This window comes from Trachinotus anak, unplaced genomic scaffold (genome assembly GCF_046630095.1).
Source record: "Trachinotus anak isolate AG129_WGS33_773 ecotype Australia unplaced genomic scaffold, CSIRO_AGI_Tana_v1 ptg000032l, whole genome shotgun sequence".
Lineage (NCBI taxonomy): Eukaryota > Metazoa > Chordata > Actinopteri > Carangiformes > Carangidae > Trachinotus > Trachinotus anak.
The window spans coordinates 23,610,001-23,627,608 of NW_027273883.1; the positions used below are offsets into that span (position 1 = coordinate 23,610,001).

The following is a 17,608-nucleotide window of genomic DNA, read 5'->3' on the forward strand; positions in this document are numbered from 1 at the left end:
ACAAACCAGTCTTGGTCTCTGTCATAAAAGGCAACAGGGTGGCCTAGTTCTTGAAGAGATGTGGACTCAGGCACCTTAGCTGACAAGTATCCACCCTGCTGAAGTGTCCTTGAGCAACACACAAGAGTTTCTGTTCTGTTCTCTGATTGACTCTGACCTGTAACTTCCCTGTGGAGGAGGACACACAAAACTGTTAATTACAGATTGCTGAAGATTGAGATCAATTAATTAATTGCAGATCAGTTCGTTAATTAATTCCATACATGTGCTATGCTAATCTCCTGGTTCTAGCTTCAAGTTTAGCATACAGACTTAACAGTGGTATCAATCCTCATATATGACTCTATGAGAAAGCCAATTCTTCTCCTTCCTTTATTGAGTTTCCTGTTGCTGCTATCAGCACAAGTGTCATTTGTTTCTTCTCATTTTCCTAAACAGAAACAGAGAGGAAGGATCATATGTAATGCTCATTTTCTCTTACATTGCTATCTCAGGTATGATCTGGGGTTTTCAGAGTTTTGCGACCAGGATTGTGCCAAAAGAAATATAGATATTTTGGTCCATAAATAAATTTGTCCAGATTTCTGTATGTATATGTTTCACTCACGTGGCATTAGGGAGTGAAAAAAACACGCTCACCTCACCTCCTTTTTGTCTTTTACTTATGTCTTACTTTACTTTTCTGGTTAAAAGATGAAGAGGCCAGGTCGGTATTTTATTTACGCAGCCAGTATCGATAAACATTCACCGCAGAGACTGGGGACTTTCATAACCTGAAAATCCTGGGCCACGCTGCTCTCTTGTTTCACAAAGGCGAATACTTACAGGTTTCTAGTGCATGTTAATAAATGTGTGAAATAAGTTGTAAAATAAAAGCTTTCCCACTTTAAGTCAAGTGGCCCATTAGTAAATGTCTTTGCTAGTCCCTGCAGACAGGATGAAATGGATCAACTGTTCCTGAGTGGAACACACCTCTCAAAACCCAATGATATTAAAGGGTTTCCATTAAACTGAAAGGAACCCTGCAGTGTGAAATGATTTTTCGTCTGATTTCTTATTACGTCCCCAGCTCACACACAGGGACAGCTTAGTGTGTGTGTACCTGGATGAGGTAGTGGGAGCAGAGGCTGAGGAGCTCCAGCAGCTGAAGGTGGCTGCCCGCAGACAGGACGTCCTGGATCACCGCTGGCTCCAGCAGAATCTGGGCAAAGGAGATAAACAAGGTCAAGGTTCCTTTTTATATTTGTATTTATTTACTTTTTCCGGGCACATTATTATGCATGTACGTTCAGCTACTATAGGTCATGTCAACCCTGTGCATACCTTGATCAGAACTATACCACATCAAGTCGACTTTATTTGATCTAGTTAAACACTGCAATTCCTGCTCTAACATTTGTTGAAAATCATGTTTTTCTCTAAAAAACTTGATTGGGTCGATCAACATTGTTTGCAGTACCAGATTATAGCAAGTCTGGCCCCAAGCAGGCACCGTAGTGTCACAGATCACGAGCACAATTCCTTTTGATATCGAAGAGTTTTAGTGACAGTAACTGAGGACGAGTGTTATATTTTTCCCTTATCATTCAGAAGCAAAACTGTATAACGAGTATGACAATGCTGACTCAGAGGACAATAGTTTGACACCAAAAGCAGTGGACAAAACTGTGCTGCAATGACCATGAGACAGTGAGTGTGAATTGTGATTATGGAGGCGACTAATTTCTGTTTGGGAAGTGCTTGTCATTAAGTAATTGTTGTAAGTGCAACACAGCACAACATGAAGCTTAGCAGAAGTTCAGTCAAGAAGGCTCCTGATCTCCTTGTGTGTGCCTCCTAAGTCACAAGCACCTCTACGCCCCAACACCTCATTCTCACCCTCATCCAGTCACAACCTGGCACACTGGCCTTCAGCCAATCACTCATAAGCTGTCAGAATGAAGTGTTTTCTCTGCTGTCGCTGCCGTCTCTTCTAATTAAAATGTATACACAAGGCACAAGTAAAAAAGAAAATGAAATCAACACCATTAAGGTTCAATATAAGATAAGATAAGATGAGAAATATTTTATTTATCCCTATAGGTAAATTCACAATTATCCAGTAGCTTATTCATGTATTTAGTTAAATTAAGATTGAGTGTGTGTCATTATCAACTGCTTTTGTATGAGTTGTTAAATAGTCTAATGGCAGTGGGAAATCTTGAGCAAACACTGTGTAATCTCTGCTAAACTCTCTTAAGTTTAACACCAAGCAGTGTACGACATACATCTAATGTCCACTTTTGTTTGTTGGGGTTATGGTTCATTTTAGTTTTGAATCACTGAAAATTCACTCTGTACTCCAGGTTATTTGAAAAAAAAAAAAAAAAAAAGATTTTGCAATAGAGACAGAGAAAGAGTGCCTGACAGACTGCACAGCAAACCAAAAGCTGCTCCATCAATGTGCTTGCTCCACCATTATCATCCTCTGAGCAAAGCAACATATTCCCACAATTATTACAGCATTGATTCAGCCAAAATGCTTCCTGTTGAGCTGAATGAACAGCAGCTGACATTATCTGCTGAAAGCTTCCTTCTGTTTCCTCCATTTTACCCTCCCATATGCAACATAAAGCTCTGTAACGCAGCCAAGTGATGTCGCTCAGCTCTCAGGAACGGAGCCAGGTAATATGAATTGTATAGAGGGGTAGACTGTCCACTGCTGACCACATGGAGTTAAATATTCCATTAATCAGTGGAGTAATAACCCAATCAAGCTAGACAGGCCTCATGTAACCTCTCACACAGAGGACTCACCTACTCCAAATGAAATTTAGTTTGGTTTTAAAAGGAAGCAACAAACCTTTGATAATCCAGTCAGCAGCCTGCCCTACATAGCCACAGAGCTGTGACTGCACCAGTAGTGAAAGTGAGAAAAATTACTTTGACTACTCATTATTTATGATTTTTGAAACTTGAAAAAAAAACAAAAAACACAGCTTGTGTTTTTCATCTCAGCGGAGCAGGTTAGAATACAAATGTCTTCCGGTGCATGTTTGTCCACTTACTGGTGTGAAAAACAATTTAGTCAGATTTTGTGCTGATTACATGCTTTGCTGCATAGAAATAAACTCGTCATTTGACCACATTAGCATTCATGTAAACAGTTCATTTGAAATCATCAGCCAATTTGTTTAGAATAATAAAATATTTTACACTGAACCACAGCCACTTAGAACAATTCCCAGCAAGCTTTGCTGACTGGTATTTTTTTTTTCTTTTCCCGTAATTAGCTGCATGTGTACATTCCCATTTATCTCAGTGTTGTTTCCTGCCAGGCATGGGCAGACGTCCAGTTAACAACTGGCACGATCTATAGGCTTACATAAGCCTTACATATCAAGATGGAAAGCAGCAATGACTGCTTCTTTGCCTTGGGATGCATTGGATTTGAATGAGAATAGAAATACTGACCTATCAAATCAAATTCTCTTACTTAAAGAGGAAAACTCAAATATATGGTCCTATTTTAAAGACCCTGTATTTTAAAAAGTTAGATTTCCATGTCTTTTTTGATTATAAGGCAGTTCTAGGTTCTATATTAATACTGTGAAAGTATCAAAGTGTGCAATCCACAGAGAAATTCACACAACCCATGTTCAAAAACTGTCTTAAAACAGGCCACCAGGACTTCTGTAACTTAATGATGTCACAACAAAATAGTCAACACCTTCAGCTGTGCCCCCAGCATGGCTGACCTAGATCCAGTGTCCAACTTTGCAGGATTTGATTTCACCAAGTGTTACCTGAACCTGAACCTGAAATCTGCTTTCTTTTTAACTGATCCCTCAGAAAACAGTCAGCCAATCAGAGCCTTTCTTCTGATTGGCTCACCCACCTGTTGTTACTAGCGCTCCAGAGAGAAGCCTGAGAGAGGAGGTGCAAAACTACATAGAGATGGTGTTTGGTACTTAAAACTATATCTTGTTATTAGATGAACATAAGCCAAGGGAAACGTAATCACAAACAACAAACCCTATATTTGTCTGTCCTTCTTTGACTCAATCAGTATCCTGGCAGGAAGCAGCAGCGACCCAAAATAATAACTGTAATAACTTTAAGTGAATGCTCCTCATGCCCTGCTCTCCTGTCCACCCCAGAGGCCCACTACAGCGAGAGCACTTCAACCTCACGCAGTCGAAGTCAGTTTTATAACACCACGGCTGGTGCGATGTGGGAGTACAGCAAGCTCTTGTGTAAACCAACATTTATTGCGCTCGCTACTTGCGAGCTTTTACCTGGAGGAGAAGACAAAATGAAAGAGGATGCTTGTACGGCAGAATCGTCTACCCGTGATCTGACCTATGTCGGCTCGCCCTACTTCACTCTAGTGCAGAAAAATAGAAGATTTATAGTCTGAGACATAGTATGTCTGTGGGTAATGAAAATAAAACACTGCAGGGTGTTGTGAGCTTAATTGATTGAGATGTGTGGTCTTGGCATGCAGTAAAAATTTTCTTCCAGTCTCAGAGCATCCTGTGGCAGTATGTTTCCTCACTCACCCTGCTGGCCTATGACATGTGGCTGAAGGATTTTTAGTAGGTCATTATTTACGGTGTGGGGATAAGCATATTGCCCTCATCTCATCTGCTATCATCTCCTCTGGGCAGACAGGAGCTGGGCCAACCAAAGCAGGGCGGCTTTCAAGCCTGCTGTTGACCTACTTACATTGCCTAACCGATTTACTCTTTGCTCATTTCCACAGTGGAAATAAAATTAGGAGTAATTACAAAGTTCCTGGCCCCTCAGTACACTGCATAATCCACTAGGCTGCTTATTGGACCGAGCATTGCTGGCATTGGAAAGGTCAAGGGAGTTATTTGAAATGATCACACACTTACTCTCTGTTGATGGGGTGAGAAGGCAAGGACAGTGACCTGACTCACATGACAGTTGCTGCTTTAGGAAATAATAAAGTAGGCTACTGTGCTCTTTACTTCTCCTTTCTTGAATTTTATTGTTTCTCATTCAGGTGCCAAAATAATCTTTGGAAGTGTGACCAGTTTATAGTAAAATCTGATACAGCACCTGCACACAGCTATAACACAGCATCCAAAGGCATGCTCGCAGTAGAAGCTTATGCTGCTGAGATTAAAGTGGTAATCTGCTAAATCCATGTATTGATTTATTTTTGTGACAAGGTAACAACTGCATCTAAGTACTTATTTTATTTATTTATTTATTTTGCTATTTTAGATTTGTATTCAACTATGAACACTGCATTCAGTAGACCACACACACCAATTTCCCCACTGTGGGACTAATGACGGAATATCTCATCTTAAATTTTAAAGAGAAATGTTGCACTTTTTTCACTTCTAGCAAAAGCTGTAGTTGTTGGTTACTTGCAAATAGAAGTTTTTACATGCAAACCATTTGGTCAGCTTTTAAATATGATGCATTAAACATCCAAACAATATACAGACGGGTGACAAATGAAAGGAAAAAAATCTGGAAAATGAGTGGAGAAACAGGATGACAATGCCCCCATCAATATGAAAATGATGTGAATCTTATGCTATGACCTTCACAGACACCAGATCATAGGTCTTAGACATGGCTCTCCACCACCATCATCAAAACATCAAATGAGGGAATTTTTTTTGGAGGAATGATGTTCATTCATTCAAGTAGAGACCTGTGGGATCAATGCCAGGATGCACTGAAGCTGTTCTGACAGCTCGTGCTGGCGCAGCACCTTACTGCACTTTATGTTGGCTTTTAATTTGTCACCTGTCTGTATGAAATAGTTAAAATTGCTCACCCACACACAGCAGCAACATTTAATTGCTGCCAATGCATAAATGCATCTGCAATAATCAGTGCTAGCAATTCAGTTTGGCACTTCATTAGCTGGTTTTTGTTAACTAGCATATGCTAATGGTGTTAGCTTGTGTTGATGTTATAGACAATTATGCTCTGCTATGTGCAAGTGTGTGGATGAGGAAGGTTGTTTGGTTTGTTTGGTGGGTTTGGCTTCATTATCTGCCAGTGCTGGCGACATCCTGGTTATTAGCTTAGTTTGTTAGTTTGCGTTGCCAGGCTTGCTTAGCTAAGCTGGTTAGCTTGCCATATTAGTTTGCTTAGCCACGTCAAAGTTGGTGGTAACGCGAAGCCTGTGTTCTTGATGATGTTCACATGAGGGTTCATTTGGAGGCCATGTGCTTCTAGTGTGTGTTATCCAGACAGTGTTAGCTTGCTCTGGAGGGTTGTGTTGAGAGATGGGAGGCACGTGTGCCCTACAATAGATATTAAGAGGGTGCCCACCTGATGACCCTGTAGCCTACACTAGCAGTGCACTCTGCGCTCAGCTTCTTATTGAAAACCTCATTTTTCTTTTGTAAGACAGGTCAAAGATTTATGTGTGGAAACATTTTTCATACCAAAGCAGTTGCTAATCAGTGCCCAGGGAGGATGGACTACTGAGCAGGCCACGGCATTCAAATGGTGCTGCCTTTCAAGCCAGCGGGGCCGGCCGCTGCAGTGTAACCTGAGTAGAAGCAATAAGGGTATAAGGGCTGACTAAGCAGCCAAGGACAGTTTAAATGAGCATCGGGTCAGGATTAGAGAATAGTGTTACCTGATATAGGGCTCAGTAGTACTGCAGGGCCTAATGACAGGTCAAAACATCATTTAACATTTGTACTGGACCTTCATCTACGTTCAAGCACATTTTACCATGTGTATTGATAGCCTATATCATTTTGCTGAATATACGTTTTTACATGCATATGTTTCTAATTTAACTTACAGAAATAATTTTGAATGTATGAACATCATTTTTAAGAGTGTATGTTTACTTTGTGCTACCGCTACTTTTACAAAAGTAAAGGATTTGAATCTTTCAACACTGCTCTGTGGTTTTTTTTTTTTCTCCTTTATCTTCGAACATCACTTCCCATCGATCATCTCCCAACAAACCAGAGTGAAAGAAAGATTTTCTCCAGATGACTTAAGTTTCTGTGGGAAATGCTCTTTTTTGTCTGTTCCTCTGTGCTGGCTGTTGCTCATGCTCACCTGTCCAGTGTAGGCAAAGTCTAAAGCGTGCTTTAGTCCAACGCTGGTCACCCCTTGCAGAGTCACTTCGTCTGCCTCACTCTCCACCATGCACAAGCTGAACATGGCCTGATGAGACATAGCCAAAATGTGGAGGTTAGCTGAGGGAGCACCACATCACAGATACTTCATCTCGTATTTTCAGCCTTTTGTTAAAAGAAATTAGACCAAGTAATGGCACATTTGATCAGAAAATGCCCAATAAGTATTGATATTGATGGTAAGAGCAGTTCAACTTTGTTCTTCCAGTCCCTCAGTGTTACTGCTGTAGGGCTGTTTATGTTTGACCAGTGTTGTATGTGTACGTGCTGAAAAAACAGCATCATAGTTAATCAAAACTTGCCAGACACAACATCCTAGAACCCTTCTGTATTGATTTATCTGCCTTGGCCCCCGAAGGTCAGCAGAAATAAATAGCACAATCAGTGGTTTCATTACACAGCCTCTCTGTCTTTCTCTCCTTCTGTCACACACATGTACACACACACACACACACACACACACACAGAGCAACGTGTGTGCACATCACACTCCATGTGAAATCAAAGCAGAGGATGCAGAGGATGCAGCGTCTGCGGTCTGACCCCGCTGTGTGTGAGTCCAGCTTGCTGCTCGCTAATCAAAGCTATTGACCGGTGTCACACCAGGAGGGGGTGTCAGAGCCATTGATCAGGGTCGACCAACAAAGCGCAGCAGTGTGGAGGGGAAGTGTGAGAGGAGGTTGATGGCCACGATGCAGAACACCTACACTACTTTGTGTTCTTATTTATGAGGGACAGCGAGGTTGTGACAGTTTCGTTTGTGTTTTTCTGGATTGTAGTGGGACAAACAGACACCATCAATTTCTTTTAAAAACTAATTGTAGCTGGGGAAGGCAATAACTTATCCCCCAGTGCCCTTGCCTCAGTATAATCATCTAGCTAACTTGCAATTTCACATATCTTTTTGATCACAGTAGCAGTGTGTAGCACAGTCACTCTGCAATATCTCTACTGAGAGACTGGTGTATAACTGCATTATAAGGTTCAAAGGCCCTCAGGCTGGCCAGTTAGCATAGCATCTCTTTCTTTCATGAAAATGACATTCATTGCTCCGAAACCGCTTCTAATTCTCTCTGATTCATGGGCACCAACCCCCTCCGATGGAAAATGTGATGTAGGAGACAGGGTCGACCTGAGGCCACGCTGAGTTTTAACCGAGGCCTGCTCATCTCTCCTCAGAGCTCAGCCTTGTTGATTCACCACTGCGCTAATTAAAAATCCACTGGTCCACTGAGCACAGGAGGTCCTGTGGCTAAACCTGGGGTGTGACTGTGGCTGCGCTGTGGTCAGTGTGTGCATGAGTGTAAAACAGAGAGTTGAATAGAGACATAGGCAGTAAATAAAAAGCAGAGTGTGTGTGAGGGAAAAGCCGCCGACACGTTGCATGTTGGCTTCTACTGTATGTTTGTGTGTGTTTGCATGTGGGTGAGGGGGGTCGTGAGAGGGCACTCTGAGAGCGTCTGCAGAGCTGTTCCCCTCCAGCATGAATGCTCCTGACCTTGGTGGAGGAGCTGTGGGGGCGCTGGTGGTGACGGATGGCCCCTCTGATTTGGGATATAGATCACAGACACATTGAGTCGCTCACTGCAGTCCTTTCACATGATGCTGCAGTGAGAGTGCAGTGCTGCAGTTAGCCTGGCCCGACACTAAAATTTATGTGTCTGCTTGGGGATGATCATACCAGAGAGGACTCGTGACTCCCTCACACACCCACTAAAATATTACAGTATTCACTGAGATTGTTTTTATGTCTGAGTGATATAGCAGAATTTCTCTAAGGGCCTGTGAATATATTTATAGACAGGTATTTCACAGAAACAATGACATCTTACATGGAAAACACTTACAATGCCCAAGGCACAGATGCTCTGGGTTTTTGACAAGTGCAGATACCAGTGGTTGTAGACTGAAGTTGCTAACTGCTGAAATTTTGTGCAAATATTCTTTTTCAAATTTGACCTTTATCATATCCTTTATCTTTATCATGAAATAAGCATTGTTTACAAGGAGCAGAATTCTGCTTTTGACAAGGTGGAAAAAACCCCCGTGAAAACACATTAGCACCATGGAATACATAATCTTTTGAAAGATACAATAGGTATATTGATAATATTTTATTATGTTTATGTGTGACTGGATGAAAATGCGGCCTTTTCTCTGTCAAACATTTTTTGAAAAATGGCTTTAACAAACATCCTCAGTGCATTTTAACCATGTAGATAAAGTTATCCTGAAGAACAATATGTTCTTATTTTAAAATAAACTAGATGAGTCCTAATCATATGATTGCACTGATTTGACATACAATAGGCGTGATGGGAAGCTCACTCATGGACATATAGTAAGTCTTACTTGATTTGTGTCTCAGCACTGTTGTGTTATATAATGTGCTCCACAGTATTTCGACAGTTTCACTAGTGACAGGGCACAATTAGTGTGTATAGTCATTGTAAAGTTGGAAGTCTAGTGCTAATCAATTCTGTGTTTGTTACCTGAAAATTAGTTCATGTATGGGGATACAGATAACTTTTAAGACAGGAGCCATCCATGCTTGTGTCAAATCACCAACAATCAAATCAAGTTATCCACGTCCACAGAACAGGAATCAGGTCTTCCCATAGACCAGTGGTTCTCAATCTTTTTCATGTGAAGGACGCCTAAACTGACACAAATTAGAGCATGGGCCCCCCATCTTATCAGATTTTGTCCCAGGGTCCCTCAGCTGATGTTTCATTACAGAATGTGTTTGAAACCCATGACCAAAATAGTCCTAGTCATAAACTCTGTCATTGCGTTACTTATGGATAGAATTATAGTGAAAAATACACCCCTGGGAACTGGGCCCACTGCTTGACCGATTCTGTATTGCATTACATAAAACATATAATATGCAAACCCATGGATTTGTTTAATCTAACATCAGTGTCGCAATTGTTCTAGCACCCTATTGTTTCTTACATATTGCAAAGAAAACCTAAGTTGAGCACTGAAAATAGCACATGTTTTTTTCCATGCAGTGTAAGAGGTGAGTGTGATACACCACCCTGTACATCAAATCCTCACACACTGATGTCGCCTCAGGGGTCGATTTTACAGTAGATCAAATTATCACATCAGGCTGTATGACAGAGCACAGAGGAGTGATCATATGGGCTAAACTAAATGCTGTAAGATCTATCATAGGAGAGCACCATCTTCATAAAGTAGTAAACGCAATAACAGAGCTCTGTGTAGTACAGGTTGTACATTCAGCGTAAAATGTTTCTTCCAGACAATAATAGCTTTTGATATGAGTTCTGTCCTGACTGCAGGGCTAGAGGACATTTCTCTGTATGACAAAGAAAACAGGGAGAGACTGAGTGTGTGTGTGTGTGTGTGTGTGTGTGTGTGTGGGCGCTCTCGCTGAGGGTGGTGTGTGATTGTGCTGGTGCGACTGATTTGGCCGTGTCTCCCTGAGCTGTCCAGATGTCTTAGTAATGTGACAGCAGCGGAAGAGGCAGGTGACACATTCAGGACAAGTCCCAGGTAAACAACTGACGCTTGGTCAGGTATTTCATTACAATCACTCATGTCCACTGGGCTAGATAACATGTTATAGTCACTACTATGTGTGCAGTGTGAAAGGAAGACGCACAGAGGGAGAGAGAAAACACAGTCGCTATTCATGACAGAAGGCACCTTCATCTCCTCAGTAAATGAACTAAATGAAACAAACCAGCGGAGTCAGATGATAATGTTGTTAAGGAACAGGGAGGTGCAATGAGTTTTCTTGCTCACTGTAACAGGCTGATCTAATAATTTTAGTGCTGGAACAACCGTGTTGCTCGGCTCAGCTGCAACTTGAAAGAGCGGCATTTAAAAACAGAGCCGACGAACAAAAGGAGAACAAAAGTAAGGAGGACGAACAAAAGGAGGAGAGGAGTGTGACTCGCCCACCCTCAACTCTCTGCAGAGAGAAGTAAAAATAACTTAGACACATACACAAACATTCACACAGGAGGAATAATCCTCGGGCAACTTGGACATATTTAATCTGCCTCTCGTTTTCAAGAGGGATTAATTTCTACTTCCTAATCTGCCCAGTGTCCCTAAATCAAATCTCATCGGTGCACTTTTCCCCATGTGGCCCGTCTCAGAAAATCTCCTGCTTGGCTGTCTGAGAGCGTGAATCTACCTAAACCTACCTGTGTGGCGTAACTACAATCAGACCGAAGCCTCGGCAAGAGACCACACGAAAGCAAACGCCGAGGCTGGATCCAGGTGGGCTTGTGAAGGATGAGTTGCTGTAGCACATTTAATTTGGACTGAAGCTGCCAGTGCTTAGTATCTTGTACCATCTGTGCATGTAAACCAAATGAAAAGACCTGAATTTATTTTTTAAAACTGCGTTTCTCTTAGGTGTTTTTTTCTTGGCAGCATGTTAGAGCCCCCGAAACAGCCTTTGGATCATTGTATACTGTATATGTATATGACCTCCAATTATAGCCCATGCTAATGAAGTTCTTTCAGCTGGATCACCAGCAGTGAGATTTTTTAATAATCTACTGGCCCTGAAGATGATTACATAACATGTTATTGTCACCTCTATCACATCAGCAGTGGGCTACACTGCCTGACTGATACCTGCTTTTTATAGAATGGCAAATATCAGCTTGATAAGAGTGCAATCCTCTCTCAGTCTAACCATTGTACATACAAAACAAAAGAAGGCGTTCGTGTTAGTGTGTGGCAAATTATAAACCAACATAAGCCTCCTGTTTAACTACAAATTCTCCTTTGCAAAAACATACAGACATTTTCAAGGTATGTAATATGGTCGAGGACTCACCCTGAAGTAATCGCTGCATGCTGCCAGGACCGCTTTGTGGGCGTGGAACTTCTGCTCACCGGCCACCAGGGTGACGTCACACAGCAGGCCGTCCTTCCTCTGCTGGTTGAGAGCGGAGAGGACCAAGTCCTGGTGGGACTTTGACTGGCAGAGCCTCTGTCCTGTCAGCATCTCCCTACTGCTACAGACACATACACACACAGAGGATACGTAAGTTAAGTGGAGTTGGGTTTGTGGATAAGTTAAGGCTGTATTATAATGTTAATCATATAGATAGAGAGATAGATAGACATATAAAATACTTTATTAATCCCTTGGAGAAATTCAGATTGTCCAGCAGCTCACTAATGTGTTCAGTTAATATTTAAGTCTGTGTCATGAGCCACTGCCTTCGGCTGAGGTGTTGAACAGTCTGATGGCAGTGGGAACAAAGGATTTCAGTCCTGCAGCGCAGCGAGGTGAGACGTTGGCTGCCGCACACACTGAAAACAACAGTACATCTTCTACTTGCACTAGTACCCCCATGACTTCTCTCACTGCTGCTAGTATTGCTGTAACTACTACTGTAAGTTAACCCTTTAACACAGACACATGGGACATTTCCTAATTACACTCTTGCAGTGAATTTGGACCTGAAGGTTACAGGAATTATTTTTTGGCATCGCTCTATATAGTGTTTGGTCAGTCCACCATTTTGGTCCAAACTGAAATAATCTCAGCAACAATTGGATGAATTGCCATGAAATATCCACGGTGCGCATAGCATCACCAGCAGGTCAAGGTTCACTTATCAAGTTTTGTACAGACATTAATTGATCCCAGAGGATCCGTTTTAATGACTTTGGTCTTAACATCTAGCACCACCAAATACCTGCAAAACTACTGACATTTCCATGAGCACTGAGTGTCCATTCTGTTTAGTGCTTATTAACAAAAGTTAATTAGCCTGCTAACATGCTAATATAAGATGGTGAACATGAAAAACATATCTGCTAACATCAGCATGTTAGCTTTGTCACTGAGCATGTTTGCATGCTAGCTTTAGCATTTAGCTCAAAGCTCCACCGTGCCTAAAGATAGACAGGGCTGTTAGCTATATACTCTTAGTATTAATACTTTAGTTGTAATATTGTCATTAATATTTTTAAAGATAAAGTAAATATATTTCACGTTCATGTTCATAAATGTTTCACTGTACTCGTAGTCTGTGAAAGGTAGCATCACATGGGGAGAACGTTGGGTGGTAAAATGTCATTTTCTGTTCTATGTACAACATGTAGAACAAAAAAATTTAAATTGTTTATTTTTCTTTCTTTTCAATTTCAAATTCCATCAGGAAGGAAATGAAATGCAATGTAGACTGGTGACAAGAAAATCACACAAAAGGCTTTGCCATGAATGACATTTCCATTATGCCCCCGCACTTACAAAGACCACTTTCTGCCTGTCCGTTTGTGTTTCACAGGTTTCAAGTCTGGTTCTTTACAGTGGATGAGACAAATACACCAACTACAGTATATGTTTGAAAGAGTGTGGCTGACTGACTGTGGACCCATGTGGCAGCAAATATACCCTGTTTTCCCACCCATCCGCAGTCCGCCTTTGCTTGTACCCATCCATCAGCAGCACACCACCCTGTCTGCCCGAATCCATCTCTGTCCACTTACAGTCCCAGCCGTCACTCTAAATGCAGCTGTCTGCCAGGAGGCATGCTCTGTCACCTTCATGGTGATGTGGTGTAAGACAGAGAAAATAATGGGTGCGTGTTGGTGTGTGTGTGCGCGCTATAGGCCAGCAGTAGGATGAATGATGAGTCAGGCTGTTTGTTTGATAGTTGGACTGTAGGGAGAGCCAAGGGAGAAAAGGACAAAATTGCCTGCTATATGAGATGGAGGGGAAAAGTACGGAGACAGAGTTGATGTGGAAACCTATGATGGCCTTGATGATGGTGAATATGTGAAAATATGAAGATGAAAATATTATCTGATCAGTCTGCAGCTTAAGACTATGATGAGTTGTGCACATTTAAAGGACTACTTCAGTGATGAAGGATTTCACTTACATAAAACTGGTGGATTCACAAGAGGCAGATTTTTGGTCAAAATTGAAGCAGCAGAAGTCGACATGTCCTGATTTTATGTCACTAGCATGGGTCGAACACTAAACATAACAGATCCTACATTTCCCATAATGCAACAAATAGCATCTTTTTGCTGTCTTTCAGAGTAATGTTGCCTCTTTGTACAACATGCAACCAATGTTCAGGCTCAAACCAAGATGACATCATTGTATGTTATTTTTCTCAATTTTGACAAGGGTCCTTGAGAGCCACAGAAAATATAGTATTATGTAACTGTTTTCACAGGAGGAACAGTACTCCCTGTGACTAGTTAACTGACATTGATGTGTAAAATTGGTGGAGTTTGTCTTTAAAATCACTATGTTAGTTGAGTCTTTTAGTAGTTTACATTATTGTCTGCGACAGTGTCCTAACACTGGACGCCAAAGTCCGAAATTTAAAAAATCATGCACATGGTGACATTAAAGGAGCTATCTTTTGCTATATAGCCAACATTAGCGTTAACAGTTGTTTACTTACCAGTCTAGAAGAAACATTGTGAGATCAGCATTAGACTTCATTCCTTTACTCGCCAAGAGCTGTCTCCAGAGATGGAAAGCAACCCCAATGTTATCTCTTGTCTCTATTACGTCTTATTTACTACTGGGGTTAGCATGCTAACCACCTAGCCCAGGTCCATCTCATCACTTTCCGATAGCAACTCACTGCATCCTCCAATCTGCCCTGAAGACATAGTGTTGCTCAAGCTGTCAGTGGCCGAGGCTCTTGTCAAGAGACAATCACCATGACAAACCACGTATGGATAAAACTTACAAATAGCCCCTTTAATTGGACAAAACATGGATTCTTCTCTATTAATGGCAGGCCAATTTTAAATTTGTCTGCCAATATTTTTCTTATTATTATTAACAAATCCCAAGTGAATACCAAAGCCAACCATAAATTTAATTGGAATGACTGATATGTGTTGACTCTGTAGCCAAAGCTCATTCTCAATAATTGGCTTGAGAATGAGAGTTTCAGTCAAGATGAACTGACCATTTCTGAGACAACATGTTACAAAATACAAATCAAAAATATAGAATTTACAATTTTTTCTTTTAAATGGATTTACCCTTGTCTAACCTTGACATCCAAATAAAAAGATAGGTCTGTTTTTAGAGAAAGCCAGCGGAGCCTCCACACTGTGAACACCTTTATTGAACACTGTATTGATCTTACATGGATCTCACTAAAGAATAATGCTCTCAGTCCCATAAGCAAGTGGCTACTTATCTATATTTGCTGAAATAGTCAGTAGATTGTTAGTGCAAGATGGGCTTTTTTTCTGTTTGTCCCACAAGCCTTAAGTACCAACATTGTTAACTTCAACAATTCTTATAGCTGCTGTTTCAAAGCCTTTTCATGTAAAGAACAGACACTGTGACAGCCACAGGCAGCCAGACTTCAGAGAAGAAAATAACCAGCTCAGCACTTCTCAAAACAAGCTTTGAGTCCAAATTACACCAAGTCCTTCTGGTGTAGCTACAACCTTGACATAATGTGCTACACACCTGAATCTGATATCCCACAGTCTCCTGTGAGAAAATACCCAGCAGCACAAGAGGGAAACAGAGGTCAGCAGAGATGCACTGAAATCCAAGCTGCTCAGGATACACTGATTGAAACACTACTCACTCACTGTACAATAAGTCATCCCAGGCCCTTTCATATGGCTATTTTATAGAAGGAGGCCTATATATGTATGTGGATCACCTTCAGTGGAGGCAGAGCTGAGTGTGCCAGTGGCTGCTCTTGAGTGTAGTCTGCAGCAAGATCTAGTTATCGATCCCTTCATGAGTGACCTTCAGATGCATGGCCACAGGCTACTGTAGGCTACTGATTGATGAGGCAGAGAAGGTGTTTATCCTGTAGTCCTGAGTCCAACCCTAACACAGGCCAACACATGCTGCGCACATTTCATAGCTTTGATTAAACAAACTTTAGATGATTTAGTTGTAAGAATGAAATGTACTGAAACCATATATGCAAACTACATCAGGAATGCAAATGCAAATCAAGACTAATAGGCCCTCTCTGGGGTTTAAAACACACACACACACACACAAATATATATATATATATATATAGAGAGAGAGAGAGGGAGAGAGAGAGAGAGATAAATATATATCTATATATCTATTTAATTTCTATTTGAAACTTCTGTTCGAGATACATTGAGTTCTCATCATTTTTGCCTCAGAAAAGATTAAACATAGCCTATCCGGAAGGTGGATATATTTAGGATCTGATAATCACAACAAGTGGGCCATTGTTCCCTGCAAACCAATGTAATCTCCTGACTGAAAACAACCACAGAGGTAAATGTTGTCTTTTACGCACAAGAGACAATTAGGATTTACGCACGAACAGCGCGCTGGGGACCGACCTGGGGAGGAGGAGGAAGGTTTGGGTTGCCAGTTAAGCAGACACCATTAGTGCAATAACTGTCACGGTCCAAAAGCTCCCAGCTGTCAAAAGGTCTCCTAGCAACAGGCCAGCGCCTCGGTCCACAAACTAAGGGGGACGGAGAGCAGAACAACCTCCCCCGGACGAGCAGAATAATCCTGTTGCATCCATCACGCAGCGCGCTCAGACGACCCACACCAAATTCTTTACCGAGCACCTTTCGGCTTTGCAGGAATTCACTGCATTCAGCTCCCTCTTATCTTAATGTGCCACAAGCTTACGCACCTCATATGAATGTGCTATGAGTCAGTCCCGTCCCCTTTGGCGTCTCCTCCGTTACAAATGTCATTTGATGTCCGAGGTCGATCTCTTTCGCATCCGCGGCGAGGGGGAGGAAGAGCGCAGCGGCGAGCAGATGCGCTCACTTCTCACGGACACTTTATTGCTTACACTGTAGCACCTAAATTGTTACATTATAACCCCGCCTCTCTACGGCGGTCACATGTATGTGGCCATAGAGGGGATACGGCGCCTCCAGGTGGACATTTGGAGCACGGCAAATTGTGGGAAAGCCTGTATTACTACATACAGTAAGATAGGTGCCTGTGGGGACACTAGGGGTCCTCTTGGGATTTCCAGGGGCAGCACAGCATGAGGAATAGTGCGCTTAGTTCATTAATGATTTCCCTATAATACGAACAATGTCGTGTTATACTGTGTTATTATTGTAGCCTATGTGTTCATCGGGGTTTTTGTATTTTCCTTAATACTTAAATGTTATTACAATACAATTAATCTGTGGGAAATATTTTGTGATGCCGAAAATATAGCCTACCGAATACTGTGGCAAAGGTTTTCAAGGCTGTATACTGTTATATTTGTTTATTCCCTAAAGGCATTGCTGGGTTTTAGTCCTTTAGAGTAATTTGATAAATACCGCTGGATGGAAGTCACACCATCTAGCGGCATGTGGTAAAACTACACCTGTATCCTCACTCCATTGTCTGTTCCTCTTTCCATGAAAAGCAATAGCACCTCCTGTTGATATGGATGTAAAAGGGCTACGGAGTTTAGCGAAAAGAATAATATTGTCTAAATTAATGTACAAATTGTCCA

At 41.6% G+C, this 17,608-nt stretch overlaps 1 protein-coding gene across 3 annotated transcripts in view; it reads right to left on the bottom strand.

Annotated features, from left to right (window-relative positions):
• klhl32 (kelch-like family member 32) overlaps positions 1-17,138 on the bottom strand; it is a 30,521-nt gene extending 13,383 nt beyond the window's left edge. The window contains exons 1-4 of one of the 3 annotated variants that reach the window (XR_011686620.1): positions 16,778-17,138; positions 11,965-12,145; positions 7,057-7,164; positions 1,103-1,201 (exon numbers count right to left, since the gene is read on the bottom strand). Coding sequence is in view for 2 of the 3 variants with exons in the window: in XM_071468468.1 (XP_071324569.1) it covers positions 1,103-1,201; positions 7,057-7,164; positions 11,965-12,145; positions 16,778-16,782 (393 nt within the window). In the remaining variant the exon portion in view is untranslated. The remainder of the gene's footprint in view (positions 1-1,102; positions 1,202-7,056; positions 7,165-11,964; positions 12,146-16,777) is intronic. The other 2 variants (XM_071468469.1, XM_071468468.1) reach the window with 2 other exon arrangements.
• Positions 17,139-17,608: the final 470 nt, after the last annotated feature.